Below are 19,488 nucleotides of genomic sequence, written 5' to 3'. Positions count from 1 at the left end.
AGAGCCTCAAAGCAATGCTGCATGAGCCTGCAGCAAAGCCCAGCAGCTGGCTTAGGATGGGGCTGCTGGCCTGAGTCTCCAGCTTCACGTCTTGTGCTTTGGGGAGTTACTAGAGTGGGACAGCACAAATGTGTGCATCCCTGTGTTCATCCCTCTGTGCATCCGTGTGCACTTCCATCTGTATGTGCACATGCAGGTCCCGGAGCAGTGCTGGGCATGGTGCAGCTGCACTTCTTGCTCTGTGCAGGGGATCGACGTACCCAGATCCACATGGCAGGGACTGGCTAACAGGGCTGCATTATGGACTTCATCAAAAGCCCCGCTCCCTTTCTTGGTTAGTTCTTATTCTGTAAAGTGGCTCAGGCTTTATTGATGTGTTTGTCATGTTTCCTTCAAGCATGGCAGGAAGAGCTGTGATGGGAAAGAGTTCGAGCAGATCAAGATGTGGCTCTTCAGTTGCTACAACCAGGGGCCACCACAGCTGTGGTGAGAGCAACATTCTGGGGAGGTTTCCTCCTCCTGCTGCCCAAGGCCAGCAGCCCCATCCCCACTGCTGGCCCCAAGGAGTATCACCCAGCTCTATTTGTCATGGTTTAATGTTTAGCAACTAATAAACAATGCATATCAGGCTTTGCTGACCGGATAGCTGAATTTTCTTGGGAAGTTCACTGCTCCTGCAGGGCAAACAAGCCCAGGATGTGGTGGCACACCAAGTGTGCATTAAGTTTTCAATGGAAAGTGATCAGCATTCCTGCAGCTGCCATTTCCCTACTGCAGCCACTCGCTGGGCATCAGCCAGGACCCGGATCCCAGATACACCCACGCCTGCCCTATAGATTTCTCTCCATCCTGGCTACACTCTGATTTGTTTGGGAAGGGGTCGTTTATCTGCTTGAGGTTGGTTTGGATTTTTGCTCCTAATAGCTGTCACAAAGCAATAATTACTTCATTCTAGCAGCACTGAAATGAGGTTTTTAAACAATGTCAAGGGGGAAAACATAACAACTTTCCTTCTTCTGATGAGGAATTTGAGAAATCGTCCTTCATGTTGCATTTCTCATCCAGATGCCCAGTTTCTCCCCACAGAGGAATGTGTCCTATGGGTGTTATGGGGTTTGATGCCCATTGGATACCCAGGGCTCCATCCAGCCCAATTCTACCTTGTGCACACAGCTGAGCCCTGCCCTGCTTCCCCTACGATGGCAAGGAGGGAAGCAGGAGCATCATCTGGGGTAGCTCAGACCCTAACTGCATTTTCTGTTTCATCATTAATCAGAATGCAAACAAATACCATCAGAGAGTGACGTTCAGCTTCCAGAAAAACAATTCTCTGTATTTTGCTTCTATTTTGCACGGGAATTACATGCAGAACTGCTGTTCCTGGCATAGCAGGAGGCTCTCCTGGTGCTGTTGCTTTGTTTGGGGCGGCTCCAAGCAGGGCTGGATGCAGATCCCTCTTGCACAAGGACTGCACCTGGGAGTTGCCATCCGCCAGCCCATTCCAGCATCTCTCAGCAACTGCACAGATAATTGCAGTCACTGCAATAAGTCTAATTGTTCCTGCTGGATAATGAGCATTTTGCATCGTCATCTCCAGCTGCAGAGAGCATCATCCGGGATGGAGTTTCAGGGGTGGAAATTGGCTCCTCTGGGCTGGGGGAGGATGAATCTGGCTGGCTTCAGCCATCTGGAAAGAGAAAACAAAGAGCACCCATGGATGACAGCTCTGCCAGCATGGTCTGGGACGAGGCATGGGCTGGAGAATGCTTCCTGCAGGCAGCCTGGGCACAAGGCTGTGCAAAGTGAGATTTGCAGTGTGTTTATAAAGCACAGCCAAATCCCTGTGGTTGTCTCCAGAATGCCCTGCTCTCACCTGCACTCACCGTTATCCCTGCAGGATGCAGAGGGAACATGTGGGCACATGCATGGACATGCACACACACACAAACATACATGTGCATGCACATGGAACTGCTCCCAGCCCAGCTCCTATGCTGCACCAGCGCTGCTGAGTGTAAGGAGTATAAAGCCAAAGCCTTTCCTGCCACGTTGTTTCTATTGCCAGGCACAGCCTCGTGGCAATGTGTTTGCAAAGGATGCTGCTAAAAATGCCTTGGAAAAGAGTGGCTCAGGGCTGGAGATAAGAGTTTTAAGGGCTGGTTAGGCAAGGAGAGAGAGGAAAAAATGTGTCAGGCCAAGAAAGGGGAGAGATAAGCAGAGCATCAGGCTGGGAGCACTGAGCCACCCGTCTTCCCGGCGCCACAGGGCTGCAAGGTGGCTGGATCCCGGCCGTGATACCCTGGGCTGGAGCCAGCCACGTGGCAGAGCCTGCTGCCCACAGGGCTGTGAGAGCTGGGGATGGTGGCACAAAACTTCTGGCTTCATAGTGCAGGGGGCAGCTCTGCCTGCCCCAGGGGTGGGAGGAGGGATGGAGACAAGGGGATGGAGTGTGCTCCTCCAGCCCTGCACAGCTTACACTGTTCACCAGCAGAGATGAGCTGCCATCCCAGGTAATGGGATTTTGTGTGTGTGCCAGAGAGGGGAAGATGCCAAGAGGGGAAGATGCTCATTTTGCACTATCGACCAGTTCTGTCAGTGGCCGTATTTAACGCCTCGGGGAATTGCAACACGCTGCCTCCCTGTCAGTTCACTGCTCTGAGCTTTTGGGACTGGGAAATATCTGGTACCAAAGCAGTCTCTGCTGCTGCCTGGAGATGGTTTCTGGGGGGCACAAGGAAAGGTGCTGCATCTCAGAGCTGCTGGGGCTGGACTGTGCTCATTGCCTCCTATTTGCAGCTCTTGATGCTCTCTCAAAATGAAGAGTATGATTTAGTCGGAGGATGGGAAACACATGGAGCCAGGGCAGGGCTGAGCCCCCACCCCTGCAAAGCCAACCACTGCCATCACTCACTGTCCCCATCCTTCATTGTCTGTGCCACCTTCACCCTGGCACCAGCAATGCTCCCTGTGCTCATTCCACTGCCGCACCCATTCATGCACCAAGGGCTGATCACACACACACACACATGCTTCTCCTGTGCCAGATCCGTATTTGCAGCCGCTGTATATACAGTAGAATCCACCCACGGGGTGTCCAGGCTGTTCTCAGCTGGGAAGGACAGAACATCCTTGTGATTTGAAAGGTCAAAACGAATGTCAATGCGCTGTCGGCTTGAGTCAGCAAGAATGCCAAAGCTGCTGTGGGGACACGGGGTGCTCACAGGGATGGTGGGGAGCTGTCAGGGACGGTGGTCCATGGCAGAACCATCCCATTCGTATCATAAACCATTTACCCACTCAGCCCTGCTCTATTCCTGTCTGTTTCAGGATGAATCCAGCAGTAACAATAGAGAGGACACAGGCCCATCGAGCGGGTGCTGGAGATTGATTTCCAAGCAATAGAAGCGTTCATGTCCCTACAGCTCCCATCCCTGTGACAAATGATGCTCTCTGCCAATAATCCCCACAGATCAGGCAGCAGCGCATGGGGACAAGGGGACATTTCAGAGCTGACTGCTGACAGCAGGGCCATGAGCTGCTCCTGCCATACAGACCTGATGTGTTTGCCCCTGCCTGCCCCTGCAGGAGGGTGCAGCAGCCCCACACCAGCAGGACCAGCCTAATTGTGGCCTTGGCTATTTATTAGCAGTGAGTCTCCTGTACTGGCCATGCAGCTCAAGGCAGCACCAGAAGGTGACTGTCCCATGGTTAGAGCTATCTGAGAGGTGATACGGGACTGGGAGGTGCGTTAGGAATCCCCACAGAGCAGCAGGGCTGACCCTGGGAGCTGATGGCATCCTGCAGCTGGGCTTTGGAGGCACAGGGGATAAATGATGCGGTCACTCTGACCCAGAACACCACTCTGCAAAGGACACTCATTGCCCTCCTGCCTCAAAGCCACGCAGAGCCGCACATCGCCTCTGCTGCTGGTGTGGGGACTTGGTGTTCTCCTGAAGCAATATCACACAGCATCTGCTCCCAGAAATGTCATCCTGCATTTGTCACCGAGCTGCAGAGTGTTGCACAGCCCTAACAGGCACACCAGGATGCTGCCACTTCCCACCATGTCCCCGTGATCTGGCTGCATTCTGGGGCCAAACAAAGCATTCTCACGCATGTCCCATCCCTGCAGCACACCTGGGCAGTGCACGTGGGCAGGTAGCAGCGGTGGCAGCACATCGGTCCTGCCTTGCACCAAGCAGCAGAGCTGGCAGTGCCGTGGTGCCTGGCAGGGCCCTGGTGGCCCCGACCTCTCTGGCTCTGAGTACAAGACAGGAACACGCCGCACTGTTGTTTGCAGCTCAGCAGCAAGAACGGGACCTTCGGGCTGTTCCCGGGACATTGTGGCGTCCCGACTGCTGCCAGGGGGGCCGTGCTGCTGGCTCTGTTTTGTCCTTCGCCGGGCTCAGGGTTGCAGATGGGTTCTCCCTTCTCTTTCCCACCACTGGGCAGCCTTTGGGGAAGCACCAGCAGCTCCAGATTGGAAGTTCAGTGAGTTCAGCAGCTCCACTGCTGGGTGAGAAGTGAGCCCACTGCCCTCTGTGCCACACGGGTACTGAGCTGGAACACAAGCATGCAAGGAATGCACTCCCACCTCGTTTTACCCCAAACCTGGCTCCTGCCCATTGAGCAGCCCCTGATCTGCCGGGAAAGGAGAGTGCAGAGCAACTGGGATTTATGCCCATGGCATGGGGGGAAATGCAGCTGAATCCCAAACATCAGCTTGTCCCAACCCGAGTACCTGAGGGCCTTAAAGTCACAGGACTTAGGGACAATGCAGGCCAGGACCATACAGATTTGGACAAGGTACCTGGGCAGCCTGGCACACAGCTGGCACAGTTTGCTGCTGGGCACATGGGCCACAAGGTGGGCAGTAGCCAGGGACAAGGGCACTTCTTCCTCTATTTCTTGGAGAAAAAGCAAATCCCCCATAATCATAATCATAATGGGGATGGGGCACCTCGCTGTCACCCCCCACCTGCCCCCACAGAGCCCCAGGCAGCTCGCTGCTTATCAGCCTCCCACACCCATGGCCAGGAAAATAAGCCTGCTGCTTTCCCTTCCCGTATGAGCGGGCACTGCTCAGAACTCACCCAAGCTGTGCCAGGGCCACGTGTTCAGAAACCACCAGCCATACCAAGCTGTGACCCCCACTTCCCAGCACCGGACACAGCCCTGATAACAACCCAGAGCCACACAATGTGCCCGTGTGAGCTGAGTTCCCCCTGGCATGCCATGAGGTATGCAGGGGCTGTTTAATCTGGTGGAGTGACAAATTCCTCCTGCCCCATTGCAGCCGTCTTGGCAGGGAAACAGCTATTCCAAGGAAATCCAGATACAGGTGATCTCAGCAGAAGGGGCCTTAGGAGCTGGCTGGGAAAATAAAGCCTGTTCTCAACCAGCTGTGCCATGGTGGTATCCAAAATGTCCCCGCATCTTTCTGCTTACTCCCTCCCCCTTCTGCTCTATCTCTTGTCCCCTGTCCCTCATCCCTTGTTCCTTGTCCCTTATACTCTGTCTCTTGTCCCTGTGCCTCGTGCAGGGACCTGATCCATCCAAAAGCCAAGGCTTCAGGCTCCAGCCCTGCAGCTCAGTGCCTCACCGAGGTGCCATGAGCCCAGCTCTTGTTTGTGTCTCTGGGTCACATAATCACCAGCCTCAAAACAAGGTCTTAGTTTTTGCTGCCTGGCGGCTGACCCCTGGCCCTCCCAGGAGATGGGTCCCTGGAGGCTGGCGGGGATTTACGGCCACTGTGATTTATGCTGGAGGACGGAGCCAGCACTGCAGCAGCCCAACAGCGCAGCTGTCCCAGCGTGACCCTACCCTGTAAGTGGGGCAGAGCCCTGCGGACAGACAGACATCCCCTGAGGATAGACAGATGTCCTCTGCAGACAGCAGTGGCATTGAACTACAAGCTGCAAATGTTGTCACCCTTTCTCCTCCAGGAAAATAACAGGCACCGTGTCTTAAAGCACGAGGATCTGCCTCTAGTTTGGTGAGCTTTCTCCAAACCAAGAGGGACGTGGTGGGAGCTGGCACCAGGAGGGTCGGTGTGTGACACAATGGCAATGCAGGGCGATGGTACTGGGCTAAGAGAAAGCATCTGAGCACTTTGAGCAAGCAGAGGGACTGTAAACAAGCTACCAGAGCCTGGGACAACCCCAGAAATGCCTGGAAGTGATGTAGGAGGGAAATGAAAGTCCAAAAGCTGCTTGCACTCCATCACGTTGTGCCAGTGCTTGGCCACAGCTCGCTTCCTCCCCTCCTGCACACTGGTGCTGGGCTCAGGGCTCAGACCAAGCAGCCAGCCACACTGCAGGAGGATGGCGGTGCAGACGGCTGAAGAGCAGTGCCATGTCTTCAGCAGGGTGTTGAAATCCAGCCCTGGTGCCCCCGGGCTGCTCCTCCTCCCCGTCCTCCTGGGTGAGAGGTCTGCCTTGCTTGGCTCTGTTTACCACACCGTGGATTTTCCCCTCTGGCCATTTCTGTATTCTCGCTGCAAAGCGATGCAGAACCACCTTGGCCAAACAAGTGAAAGCTCAGCACCAGTTCCAACCAGCAAGGAGCTGGGAGTTCCCGTGGCAGGAGGGGGCACATGGGGTCACCCTGTAAGGGCACTTCCAGGGATCAGGATGGGGTTGTCACCTCCCAAATCTGGGGGGAGGCGTTCCCCCGCCTCCAGCATCACCAGCATCCCTCTGGGACAGCCTGGGACAGGGCTGGCCAGCAGCACAATGAGTCTTTGGTAATGAAACCTCTGTGGTGGGACACACGAGCAGCCTGCACCGAAATCACACTCGATGGGATTTCAACATCCAGAGAGTTACTGCAGGAGGACAGAGCTGGTTCTTCTGTGAATTATCCCTGCTGCAGAGCTGAATGTCCTCAGAGCTGGGTGGTGGAACCCCCATCTCCTTCTGCCCCAAGCTCTGCACCAAACCTTGCAGCATGTATGGGGTTGGGTGAGCCCATCACCCTGCCCATCACACTTGGATAATATTCTCTGAGCCCAGCGCTCATTTTCACTCCAATTACACCCAGAGGCACAAGTCAAAAGGCTGTTTCTATGCACTCCAGAACTGCTGATGGAGAGGAAACTTTCCTGCTGAGCAGAACGCTGCGGTGTGAGCCCAGCCCTGCGCTCAGATATCAGAGCTCAGAGCCAAGGCGAAACTTGATGGGAAATCAGCCTGCCTTGGGCTGCCTGCTTACGGCACCGCTTGGTTTGTTTTGTTCCCGGCTCAAGATAGCGGTCGGACAAAAAATGCTTTGTAAAGATGGAATTAAAAAGGATGATGCAAAGCCCACGGGGTGCCTGGGAGAGGAAACGTGAGCGGCCAGCAGTCGGCAGCTACTCTTCTCTGTTTGAAGAACACGGGGTTCCTGCCGTTAAGCCCATGCATGTGACTCCGTATATAACCACCAGTTACACACTAGATTTAATCTTGGGTCAAAAGTCGCAGATAATTTGAACCACACACAAATTGTTCGTCGCACATTTGCTGGTTTGGGTGGTTTGGGTTGTTTTTTTTGCTACTTTTTGTTTGGCCTAAACAACCTTAGCGAAACCAATGGGCCCTGGCTTGCTGTGCCCAAGGGTCAGGGCTACCTGTGCACCCCTACTGCCTTCCCAGTGCTGTGGGTTTGCTATAGAGAGAAAATGGAGGATGTAAGGCAAAATATCAAGTCTGGAGCTCAGCAGGAGTCCTCAGCCCCATTGTTCTGCTGCTTTGTGGGTGATCACACAGAGGGTGCCCTCAGCACCCCACAGTAGCACAGTGCAGGTGCTTTCCTGCAGCCCCAGCTCAGCACATCACCCACTTTGGCTCCTGGTTTTCTCTCTCTGGTGGCTCCTTTCCACCCTAAGCCACGAGCAGCACTGGAAGCCCAGCTGGTAGCAAAGAGATATCAGCAGGGATGTTGGAAACAGTGCTGCCTTGTTGGGTTAATTGAGCAGAGGGATCCACCAGCTCATCCATGGCTGGACACGACAATGGCCTCCGTCTCTGCACAGAGCAGCCCACACCCCAGCAGCTCCTGCCCTCCCACCAGCACCAACAGCCCCAACCCACAGGTACTGATTCTTCTTTCCCAGCACTGGTACATCTACACAGGAAAGGGGAAAACCCCTCTGGGATAAGGAAGAGAAAGCGCTGCCACAGGAACAAATAGCAATAATAAATAGCAATAATACTGCCGATAGCACTTAGCACTTTTCCAGAGCTTCACAAACATTAATTTCTGCTGGTGCTCAGTTCGGTGCATGGTTCCCATTTTACCCACTAGGAAGAGAAGTGGCCATTTTAATTTAACACAGCTCCTCTTTAATTTAACTCCAGAGCACTTGCAGGGAAACTCAGAGCCCATTTCAGAGCTCCTGCAAGGGAGAGCCGAGCTCCAAAGGGTGACACATGGAACTGCAGCACCAGCAGCGCCTTTCCAAGTTATCCCCCATCCCAGCAAAACATTTGGGGCCCAGAATGGTGCAAACAGCCCAAGCACCCATGGCTTCAGCGCAGCCCTCCAAGCTCTCCCTGCTGCAGCAGCAGCAGCATCTCGCTGTGCCTTTGCTCTCCTTCCCTTTGCTTCTGTGCTTTCCCGCGTCCTGTCTCCACACCAGGTTGCCTCGTTAAGTGTCTGACTTTAATTTCTCTCCACCAAGAGCCGGGCCTAAGCAATTACATAATAATGAGCTATTCATCCAGAGGGAGGGCACGGATCTAGGTTAATTGGGCTGACAATTGAACTCAAGCCTTTCCGGTTTTGCCCAGTTTTCCCGATGTATTTTTTTCTCTCTCTTCTTCTGCACAATCTCTGCAAAGCTCTCAGCTCGTTAATTAATAAGGTAACTTCCCCCCGAGGGCTGTTTTGTTCTCCCCTACCTCCTGCCAATGCTTGGGTAGAAGAAGAAGCAAGAATTAGCTAGCTGGTAAAGAAGCAGCCGGCACTGAGCAGGATAGAGCTGGTTTGCTCCGACGGCTGTGCAGGCTGCAATGGGGCTGCTGCTGCCCTCCTGGGTTTGGGGAAAACAATGCTGCATGTGCAATACAGGTGCTGTGCCAACACAGGTTGGACGTGGTGGGTGGATGCAGAAAGCAGCTGGGTTTGGGAAGGGCTGGGTCATGGTGGGGGCTATGAGGATAGTGGGAGAGATGTGAAAGCACTCATGGCTCCTTAGGTACAGACAATCCCAAATGTTTGGGTGCTTCTGAAGCCCTTTGAGCCACCAGGAACATGGGGCTGATGAGGAGGGGTACAGCCCAGCACCCTGTGACATTGGTGAGACTCAGGTGGTCCCCAACATTGTCCCACCAAACTGGGATGCTGTGGGGAGGGATGGAGGGAATGGACCAAGCTGTCCTGCCGCACCCCAGGTGTCACCACCATGGGAGCAGGTCCTGATGCTGCCCTGGCAGCCGCATGCTTTCCCTGTTTTACTTTGCAGATCATGTGCATGCAGTTTGCCTGCTCCGTCCTTTCTGGCACCCACACACGTGCTGGATGGAAACATTTCCCCATCATTTTCCTGTACCGGGGACTTACGGAGCTGGATGGGGTCGAACCCTTCCCCTGGTCACACTCCTGCTCCAGGACACCAAGCCCCAGAGAAGAGCTACTTATGAGATGCTGCAGCAGGTTGTGGGTTGGCAGCACAGTGGCCTCGTGCAGAGGAAACAGCCGTGAGCTGCAGCCCTGGGGAGGGATTGAGGGGTGGAGGCCCTACACAGCGTGTTCCGTCAGAGTTCGTGTTTGTCAGCACAGGCACAGACAAACATTTCGTGGGGCCTTTGCCAGGAGGACAGGGTTAACGTGTACGGAGCCCCGAAGGACACAGGGAAGTGCTACAGCCATCACTGAGGTCTCCCAGCCTCCACGCACTGCCAGGGCACGGGGAGCCTTCCACCTCCGGGGACTGCATTACTCAAGTCCTTGTGTACAAACAGGAGCAGAACCCATTAATCCTGGCAGGAGGGAACACACGTCCTGGTGCTGAGGGGTGAGAGGAAATCATCAGAATATCCTCCGGTGTCCCCCACCCTCAACACCCACTGTCCCGCCCCCCAAAAGGGGCTTTAATTTTGGATGAGTGGGGGGGGGGAGAAGTGAATGAAGGGATGTCTGTGGGATTTGGGATGAAAAATCCCACACTGGGATCATGGGGAGAACCGGGGAGGCAGGGGGAAGCAGGGCAGAGCCAAGCTGGAAGCATTGAGCAGGAGGATGAGGATGATGAGGGATGCTCTGGGCTGCCAGGGGCCCACAGCTCACTTGTTCTCCAGCAGTACTTTCCACATGAACCCTATAGACCCCCTAGTTCTTCAGATCCATGAATTTGCCCTCTGAGTCTCTCCTCCATTCCACTGAGGGGCAGTGGGGTTTGGATATAGGGATGGGATGCAGAGATGGGATGCAAGGGTGGGATACAGGGATGAGTGCAGGAGTGGGATGAAAGGATGAGAAACAGGGACGGGATGCAGGGTTAGGATGCAGGGATAGCAAACAGGGCTGAGATGCAGGGATGAGACGTGCAGGGTGCTGTGCTAAGGAACCAGATCTTGCTCTGAGGCTGGGCTGGCAGCTGTATGCTCCCACACACGATCACACAGTCCCCTCTAGTGGATATTTCTCCTGCATCCCCACTGCCATCCTGCCCATAGCCTACAGGGCAGCACCGCGCTGCAGGCCCTGGTTCTGAGCACCAATGCCAGGCACGACCCGCTCAGCTCAGCACACCAAAGTGGGGCACAGTGACCAAAACCCCATCCAGCTGCTGCCGAGGGCTGAGCCATCCCCTGCTCTGCTCACTCCCTGCCTGCGTACTCGGGTGACTCAGCCCTCCACTCGTTCCCTGCTGGTGGCCCCCACCACCCGCAGGCCTTGCGTCAGGGCTGCCCCCTGCATGGCATGGCTGGGCTCAACCCCAACCCCGCAGCCCTGCTCCCCTGCTTCAAGATGTTTGGGTTTTGGCCGATGTGAGAGCAAGTTAATGAATGACCCACCATGAGCATCGCCTGCTCAGACCTCATCAGGTCCTGCTGTGCTGAAATGGGTTGGAATAGAAATCGTGACTTTAAGAGGGATGTCTACGCCCAGGTGATGGAACTGGCCACATCGCCCACAGCTTTTGAGCAATGCCAAAATCAGCCCCCAGTGCTGACACACAAGAGGTGCTTTCCTTGCTTCTAGGATCCTTCATGTGGGGTAAGGGATGCTATCAGAGCCCGGTGCTCGCAGTGGGGCTTTGCAGGCTGCCCCTAAAAGCAGCTGTGAGGGCAGGAAGGAGCTGTTGTCCAAACTCCAGCAAGATTTTTGGCCTCATAGTGGTTTTTGGGGGATGCACAAACTCACCAGGAGCACCAGATGTCCCTGGATATCCCAAGGTCAAACATCCCAATCCCATCATGGGTGCCCCTCAGTCCCCCACAGCAGTCGCATCCCCCCAGAGCCCACTGACCCCATAGAGAGGCTGAGGCTGTGGCACAGAGAGGTTTATTGTGCGTCTCCTTCGTAGTGCGGCAATGGGAACATGCATCTCTTTGTAGCCACTTTCATGCTCAACTGAGAGGAAAAGCCCCAAACCTAAGCTCTTTGGTTAACTCTGTGAGTGCCAGGGACACGCACAAGGGAATGCACATCCCAGCCCTGCTGCAAATGCTCCATTCTTCCCCCAGCATTGTGGGGGAGGGGGTCCGACCCGTGCTGCCCCTTGGGCTCAGAAATGCACATCTCAGGCATTGGCTGAATCACATATTTCCTTGCCATTGCATCTAGGCAGGATCCAAGCCATGGCAGGTTCGAACTCACCAGTGAACCACAAATGTAACCTCTGAGTGCTTGCAACCATCTAACACAGTGGTCTGAACTGGAAGAGAAAAATCAAACTGTCTTTAAAGCTGCACAGGGCAGTGAAAACATAGGGGAAAAAAACAATTCCCAGCACCAGGGTTTGCTTCCTCCGTGCCAGGAGGGGAGCCTGGGATGAGCCACGTGCTGCCTGGAGTGGGCTCCCAGCACCTGGATGCAAACACCCCATCCCTGTGCCAAAGGCAGAACCACAGGTGAACCTGCAAAACCCAAACTCTGCTTTTTGGGAAGCCAGATGCCAAAAAGACTTGATGTTTACTGCAGTGCTCCTCAGCAGCCTCTGCTTTATTAATGGGTGCTTGAAAATAAAAGCTCTGCACAGCCCATCTGAGCAACGCAAAGACCACACTGTGATGGAGAGCTGCATCACGGCCCTGAACACAGTGAGTGTAATAGGACAGCAACCCACATGGGATTTCAGTGTGTCCAGGAGGAGCCTGACACAGGAGGAGCTCCAGCTCTGTTTTCATTTGGTGTGAACCCCTGTGGCCTCTCCAGCATCACACATCCCACCAAGGGGATGCCGGGTCCAGGAAGCCATGTCCCTGGGGTCTGCCCAAGGGCTGCATTTGGGCAACCACAGTAACATACCAGCTTGTTTCAGCTCAAAGACAGGCCAGAGAGATCGGGCAGTTCATAGTATCAGTGGGCAAAAAGTCAACTCGCAGCCTATGCAATGCAGTGTGTGATGCTTAGCAGAGCTGCACCTCGGGTGGCTGCACAGCCTGAATTCACACCTGGAGAATCAAACAGTGGTTTAAACAGGAAAAACTAAAATCAACTCCTTGTGGGATGTTACTCCCAAACCATGCAATGTTAACATAACGTCCCTATTCCAACAAACAGGGCTGCTTTTGGAAAGACCCGAGGCAATTCGGGCTTCAGTCCTGGCCCCACAGCAGCTGGGGAAGGCACAGATTCAAAGTACCAACCTCAAGAGCCCCAGCAGGTCCCACACGTGGCAGGACAGACCACTGCTGAAATTTGTTGATTGTTGGCTATGTGGCTCTGGGATCAGACTGCTTTGTGTTGATGGGGATGAGAGAGGAGGGGAAAGATAAAGGTGCAAGGCAAGAAGCAACCTGTGACCAACCCTGGCCACATATCTCAGTAGAGAAGTTCACCCCTTTGGTGAGCAAGTCCTTGGGCAGGAGAGAAGAGAATAGTGGTGGGATCTCAAATGGTGCAGGCAGACCCTGCAGCACCCAGTGACAGCTGCACAACCACAGGGATCTGCACCACAATATCTCCTCCACAGAGCCAGGAGAGGCAGCAGTGGCCACGTTCTGGAGCAAGGTTGCTGCTGTTTGGGGGATGGGGCAGGGTCAGGGAGCTGAGAGGTGCCACATCCCAAGCAGGCAGCAGCATGATGGCCTCACCCTGCTCCCTGCCCAGCCCCATGGTGCTCTGCTCCCTTCTTTGAGATGCTGTACCTCTTACACCACCTCATGTTTTATGTTTTCCCATGCAGCTCTGCACCAATGGCTTTATGATGCTTGGTGGCATTAAATGTCCCACTGCTCAAGCCCAGCAGTTGGCACCAACCAGGGCTGATCCATCCTTGGGTGGACGCACACCCAGAGCTCTCCTGTCAGGCTCATTTTGGACATGATCAGGAGGAGAGATATGGGGCATGGACCATGTAGCCTTCACATGCACACCCCCTGGCTTTGAAATCCATGGATCACCACCAGTGAGGGCTCACTGAGTTTCTTACAGCTCCTGGCTAATGAAATGTCTGCTCCTCCTTCCCAAATCAGCACCAGAGCCCCTCTCAGCTGCAGCAGCTCCTCAGCCATAGGGTGGATGTGGATCATTCATGACAGCAGGAGGACAAATCCATCATGGCATGACTCCACCAGGAAGGGACAAAGAAATGTCCTGTGCCATGCCAGAGGGGGAAGATGACACCGAGGGTCCAACATGGCACAGAGAGTAACTGGGCTGAGGTCTGCTCCAAGGTTCTCTTCCTTTCCTACCCCATAGGTGTCTGACCATCTGTCCGTCTACCTGCCCATGGTGTCGGCCTCCAGGAGGACTCCACGAGGAGATGAGCAGGCAGCTGGGATGGAGGACGGGATGGAGGCCAGGGTTTAGGCTGCGTGGCCCAGTGGCAGCCGTTTGCTGTCTAGAATGGCTCTCCAGTCATCAGACCAGGACTGCAGCCGACGTCTGGGCGGCTCCAACTGCAGATGCTTATTGTGGCAGGCAGTGAAGAGCACATGCTCCCAGCTGGGGTTCACCTCAGCCCCTGCAAAGCAAGGAAAGCTCAGATTGCTGAGTTCTCCCACTGTGAGGCACCCTCCCCACTTTGCAGCCTGCAGACAAATCCCTCTAATGAGAACATCAGCAGCAGGGCAGGGCCCAGCACACACCAGCAGCCACTTCTGATTCCACCCATACATGCTTAGTCCTGCTGCCTCTTATGCAATGCCCTTACCAATTATATCAGGTCTGTCATCGATGAGCAGGTCAGCAGAAACCACCGTCTTATCTCGTGTCAGAACAATCTGCTCCAGAAACTCAGGGCCAAAGTGCTTCTCCACCCAGGCATACTGCAAGGCAAAGGGAATGGTGAGCATGGGCAGCCCTGGCACCTCCACAAATAGTTCAGCAGTGGGAAGGATGCTGCTGGAGCACAAGCTCTTTTACACGTAGGCAGGTTCTGACATCATATGAAATGCTAAGGCCAAGTGCATGCATTTGGCAGAGCACAGACAGCACTACAAAAGTGCTTGGGAACAATTCTGATGGAACAGGGAATGTCGTGGCTGTGGGACAGGCCTGCTCACCTTCTCATAAGGGCAATAACGGTACTTCCTGATAGGGCTTGTGCAGATGAACACATCAGTGCTGCCAAGAGAGAAAGAGGGACAGTGTCACTGGGTGGCCAAAGCCTGCTCCCCTTGAGCTGTCCCTGCATGCCCAGCCTGGCATCAAAGCAGCCCCCACACACAGATCAGGGGGATTTAAGGTGTCAACCCACAAGATCCCACCCCCGGGTTGTGCACCCACACTCACAAGGACATTCTCCTTTTCGCTTCCCTTGCTGGGAGCAGACAGCTGAAGAGAAGGGGATGCACACAGCTGATTTGCAGCAAGTCAAAACCTTCTCCTTCCCCCCATGCCCAGCACTCCCAACACTGACTCTGCAATGAGCACTGATGCCAGGAGGCAGATCAGCCTGAAAAGCCACTGCTGCTCCCCCAACAAGCCCAAATACCCTGGGAAGGTTTGTACCCACTCTGCCAAATTTGACATTTGCTTCACAGCTTCTACAGCACCAGGGAGCGGGTCCAGCTCGATGAAGAAGTTCTTGGATTCCCAGATGCTGATGGCTTTCTCCTGCAAGAAGGAAGAGAGCTGTTACTGCACAGGGATTTTTGGTGCTCCCCTCTCTGCATGAACACATTTTGCATGGATATAAGCAGTGAGAAATATCATAGTTACAGTAGAACAGTTTGAGGTGAAAAAGACCCTTAACAGTCACGTAGCCCAAATCCCCTGCAATGAATAGGGCCATCTGCAGCTAGATGGGGTACAGTTGGCTCTGGTCCCCTCTTGGTAACCTGCATCCACCCTGTACAGTTTAGGTTGGTGGCTTAGTTTTGTCTGTCCAGTCTGACGTGGGAAGCAAGCTGCTTCAAAGCATAGAATATTCAGCACTGAACTGAACCTCAGGTCTGTGCTTGGAAGAGCAGTGCCATGTGGATCCAGCTGAAGTGGGCTGCTTCCTGTGCCGCAGTGTGATGCAGTTCAACTCAAGATGCTGTCTGCCCTATTTATCTCCATTACATCATTTAAAACATCAGCCAGGCTGTTCTCATAGGAAACAGTGTATTCTAGGAAGAAATATATGCCAGGATGAATGCATACAGAGTTCCTCAGGGATGCCCAGGCAAATGGAGCAAGGTTTGTAACACATAACATCCAGGTTTGCAGCTGTGTTGTACTGGTGTGGTGCAAAGGGAGAGCAGAGCAAAGAGACCACAAGGAACGATGGTCTGGGACAAGGCAGAGCCCTGCACAGCTCTGAGGAACAGCATCCAGAGCTCCCTCAAACAGGGAGCAACCTGGCAGCTGCCAAGAAAAGCAATTATTTTGCACAGACATAGAGTCCTCATGGAGGAGAGCCTGGGAGTGTTGCAGCATGGAAGCAGCCATGTCCTGGTGTTAAAATGCAGTTGAGCAGCTGGGAGAAAACATGATGGGAGCCCTGCCCTGATGGATCGGTCTTGATTCTGAGCACCTCTGCTGCTTTATTTGAGGAAATACAGAGAAAAGGAATGTAGAATCCCAATGAAAAGAACTGCACCCAAGCAGCTTGCCAATGGTCCAGGCAGACATTCAGACTCCAGTCGCTCTGCCTCTTATTGGTGGACAATGTTTTATTCCTAGGAAACTGGATGTAGCTGCACAAGAGACATCTGAGAGACGTGGCCTGATGCAGCAAAGCACTTCAAACTGCACTGAAGTGTTTTCTTACAGCAATGACTTCCAGAGCTATTCTGCTTCCACTTATGTCAAAAAGCATTTTGCAATCAAGCTCAATGGGGGAAGAACTGAGCCCATCTTGATGAAAAAACCCACTCAGCTCCTACACTCAAAGTATCTCCCTGTAGCACAGCAGTGCAGAAGTTCCCCAGGCTGGAGATCCCACCCTGTGCCAAGCAGGATGGGCCCCTTCTGAGAACTTCCACCTTGATTTTCTGCTTCTTCTCTCTCCCTGTGAACAATTAAATCCAGAACTCCCCACCCTTCCAGGCTCTGTGCACCATGTGCTGCTGTTCTCCATTTGTTTGGTATCTTCTCCTCCTGTTTTCCAGTCTCCTCTGATGGTGCTCACCAATGAAGGGGGGCTGGAACATGCCATGCTCCCACAGCACAGTGCAGCTCCTGCTCTCCTTACCCCTGATCTGGGAGCAAGGTGAAAGCAGAGCCGCCCCAGGGCTGGTCTGTAGGAGATCTGTTATTTCAGCCCCAGATATGGAGGTTTTACGTGACTGTGGTGACCTTATTTCATTTAGTACATCCAAACAAGTGAAGATTCAGAAAACTATAAAGTATTATCATGCATTATCTCTGTCCAACCTTCAGAGTCGACCCTACTGCACGGATGATGCCTCCCACCCATCCCAACTACAGAGCACACATCAACCCCTCAGCTCTTCATGCTGCTTAGGACTTTGCCAATAGAAGAGCCTGAATCCCATGCATGCTCCCTTCTTGCAGGCACCGTGCCACTGAAGACAAGAATTCCTTGTATCCATCTCCATCCACACATGCAGGGAAAGGAGACATGCATTAAAACTGCTGGATTTCAGGGACACAAGGCACTGCTGCATGCAGACATGTCCCTAAGTTTGGGTGTTACCCATCACCCTCCCTGCACCCACAAGCAAACATCAGCCCTGCACGGATCACAAGGAGATGCACAAACTCACGCTCAGCTCAGCAGCCAGGCGCCCGTATTGCTCCGACACCCAGAAGCCTCTCCGGTCCTCCAGGGCAATGTAGGGCTTGTCAGGATACCTGGCCCTGAACTTCTTGAGGAATCCTCCTTCAAAGTCAGCCAGCACCCCATCCATGTCCACCAGCACACGCAACGCTCTGCGGGACCCCGCTGTGGGGCTGGACCCCCTGCCCAGCCCTGCCAAGGGGCCGCAGTGCCGGGGCCGCAGGTGCAAGATGCTGCTCAGCAAAATCATGGCAAGGAGGGGCTGGGGGGGGGGGGGCGTCCTTTTCTTGGGGAGGGGGTTTGGGGGAAGAGGTTATTTCAAGCAAGCAGGCTGCAAGCACACAGCTCTTCCAAGGAAGAGCTGGGAAATAGTGCGGGGGGTGCAATGCGGTGCAGAGGGGCTGAGGAGGGGAAGCAAAAGGGGTGCGGAGGGGATACGGAAGGGATGCAAAGGAAATGCAGAGGGGATGCGGGAGGGAGGCAATGGGGTGCAGTGGCTCTTCCTCGCCCCAGATCCTCCCCACCCCATCCCTCCCTTGCAGCAAGCACCGAGCGCTGGGCTGCGGGCCGGGACCACCGGGGAGCCGCGGAACGGGGCACTGCGGAGCGCTCGCCCCGACCCGGCAGTGCAAAAACCCAGTTCCTCTTCCCGGTGCCTGAGCGAGCCCGGAACGGCGGCAGCGCCTTAAAGCGGCACAAGCGCCCTACAAAGCTCGGCTCGGCCGTGCCTCACAGCCGCTTTAAGCCGCTGCAGCCGCGCTCCCTCCCCTACCCCGCCGTGTCTTGGGGCTGCGGGGCTCGGGTTGTTGCACGGCTCGCTCTGCGGTCGGCAATAGCATCTTTGCTGACCCCCTGCTGCCTCCCTTTAGCCACCGTGTTTTGGGCTGCGTGCAGGAGATGCAGGTGCAGATGTAACCCATGCAGTGGTTTTTGCAGCCTTAACATTCAGTGCATCCCTTGGAACCAATGCACGGGATGAGTTACTTTGTCCAGAGTCTGACTGGATGTGACAGCTGTGTGTGATGTGAAGGTTTAATAGATACCCGGACACTGACTGTGCAAAGGAGGGACTCGAGGTGTCAGAGTGAAGGGCTGACATAGAAACAGCACCAAGGGCTGCGTATTCTGACACAGGACCACAGATCACTACGGCCAAAAAGCACTTGGGGGATTTAAAGCACTGAAGAGCAGGGAGGCATCAAGAGTGTGACTAACAGGATTAGACAACTGCTGAGTTGGGACATGAAAAGCAATGATTCAACTCAGCAGATCCAAGATATTTTGTCCTCCAAATAGGGAATGTTTCCTAGCGGGGTGTGTTGTCCTTGTTGCACATAGAGGGCAGATGGGTTGTGGTGAAGGGCACCGAGTGAGCAGAGGAACAGAATTCCCCATCACAGCGGTGTATGTAACAGGAAATGTGAAACTGAAAATGTGAAGTTTCAAGCAGGTAAGAAATACATTTAACTCTTCGCAACGAATGGGATTTCACTACTTTCCTAAGCCGTGAGATGATGCCTTTGTCTTCCAGGGCCAAGCACAAAGTCTTGCTTTTGCTCACACACCACAGGACGCCTGGCAGCCCCGGCAGCTCAGCACAGCACACTTGGGCTCCTCTAGGGATGAAAAAGACATTTGTGCTTATACAAACTGAATTAACATCACTGCTACACAGCACCAGGGGGATGAATTCTGTCCCCTGATATTAAGGAGCGTTATGCATATACTATCGGATAACAGACACTGAGCTGAGCCACCATGATGGCAGTGATAGGGCCGGCCGTGCTCTGAAGGGACCTTGAAGGGCCATTCCGACCACAGCCGCTCTGTGAGGCCCCACATCGGCTGTTCAACGAACGTCCCCTCACAGAACGGCCTCGAGACGCTGAGAGGCCGCGTTGATCCGGCACTGTGCGGCCCTGCAGCACGTCCAGCCCCACCACGGGCACACCGGGACGGCACCGAGCACGCACCGGACATGACGGCGGCACAGGGCCCGGCAATGACACGGGAGGGGCGGTGACGCCATCACCGCGTCACCCGTGGGCACTGCTGAGTCACGACTTCCGGCGCTAAGATGGCCGCCAAGATGGCCGCCTCCATCCGCAGTGCGCGCGGGGCGGTACTTCCGGCCGGGCCGCTGTTACCCCAACAACCGCAGCGGG

General features: G+C 54.4%; 1 protein-coding gene and 1 long non-coding RNA gene across 2 annotated transcripts; both read right to left on the bottom strand.

Moving 5' to 3' along the window:
* Positions 1-1,554: 1,554 nt before the first annotated feature.
* On the bottom strand, positions 1,555-5,442 carry LOC146758688 (uncharacterized). The gene is made up of 2 exons (XR_014934068.1): positions 2,912-5,442; positions 1,555-1,687 (listed from the first exon to the last, which is right to left on the bottom strand). It is a non-coding gene; the product is annotated as an uncharacterized LOC146758688 (long non-coding RNA).
* Positions 5,443-11,474: 6,032 nt separating this feature from the next.
* NT5M (5',3'-nucleotidase, mitochondrial) lies at positions 11,475-17,951 on the bottom strand. The gene is made up of 5 exons (XM_015876589.3): positions 17,310-17,951; positions 15,110-15,210; positions 14,658-14,718; positions 14,306-14,420; positions 11,475-14,116 (listed from the first exon to the last, which is right to left on the bottom strand). The coding sequence occupies exons 1-5, from the start codon at positions 17,571-17,573 to the stop codon at positions 13,959-13,961; spliced, it is 699 nt and encodes a 232-aa protein (XP_015732075.2). The 5' UTR covers positions 17,574-17,951; the 3' UTR covers positions 11,475-13,958.
* Positions 17,952-19,488: the final 1,537 nt, after the last annotated feature.

This window comes from Coturnix japonica, chromosome 13 (genome assembly GCF_054131305.1).
Source record: "Coturnix japonica strain WE chromosome 13, WE-NBRP24, whole genome shotgun sequence".
NCBI classification, from domain to species: domain Eukaryota; kingdom Metazoa; phylum Chordata; class Aves; order Galliformes; family Phasianidae; genus Coturnix; species Coturnix japonica.
Note: the sequence above shows the minus strand (reverse complement) of the source record. Positions and strands in the feature narration are given on the sequence as shown.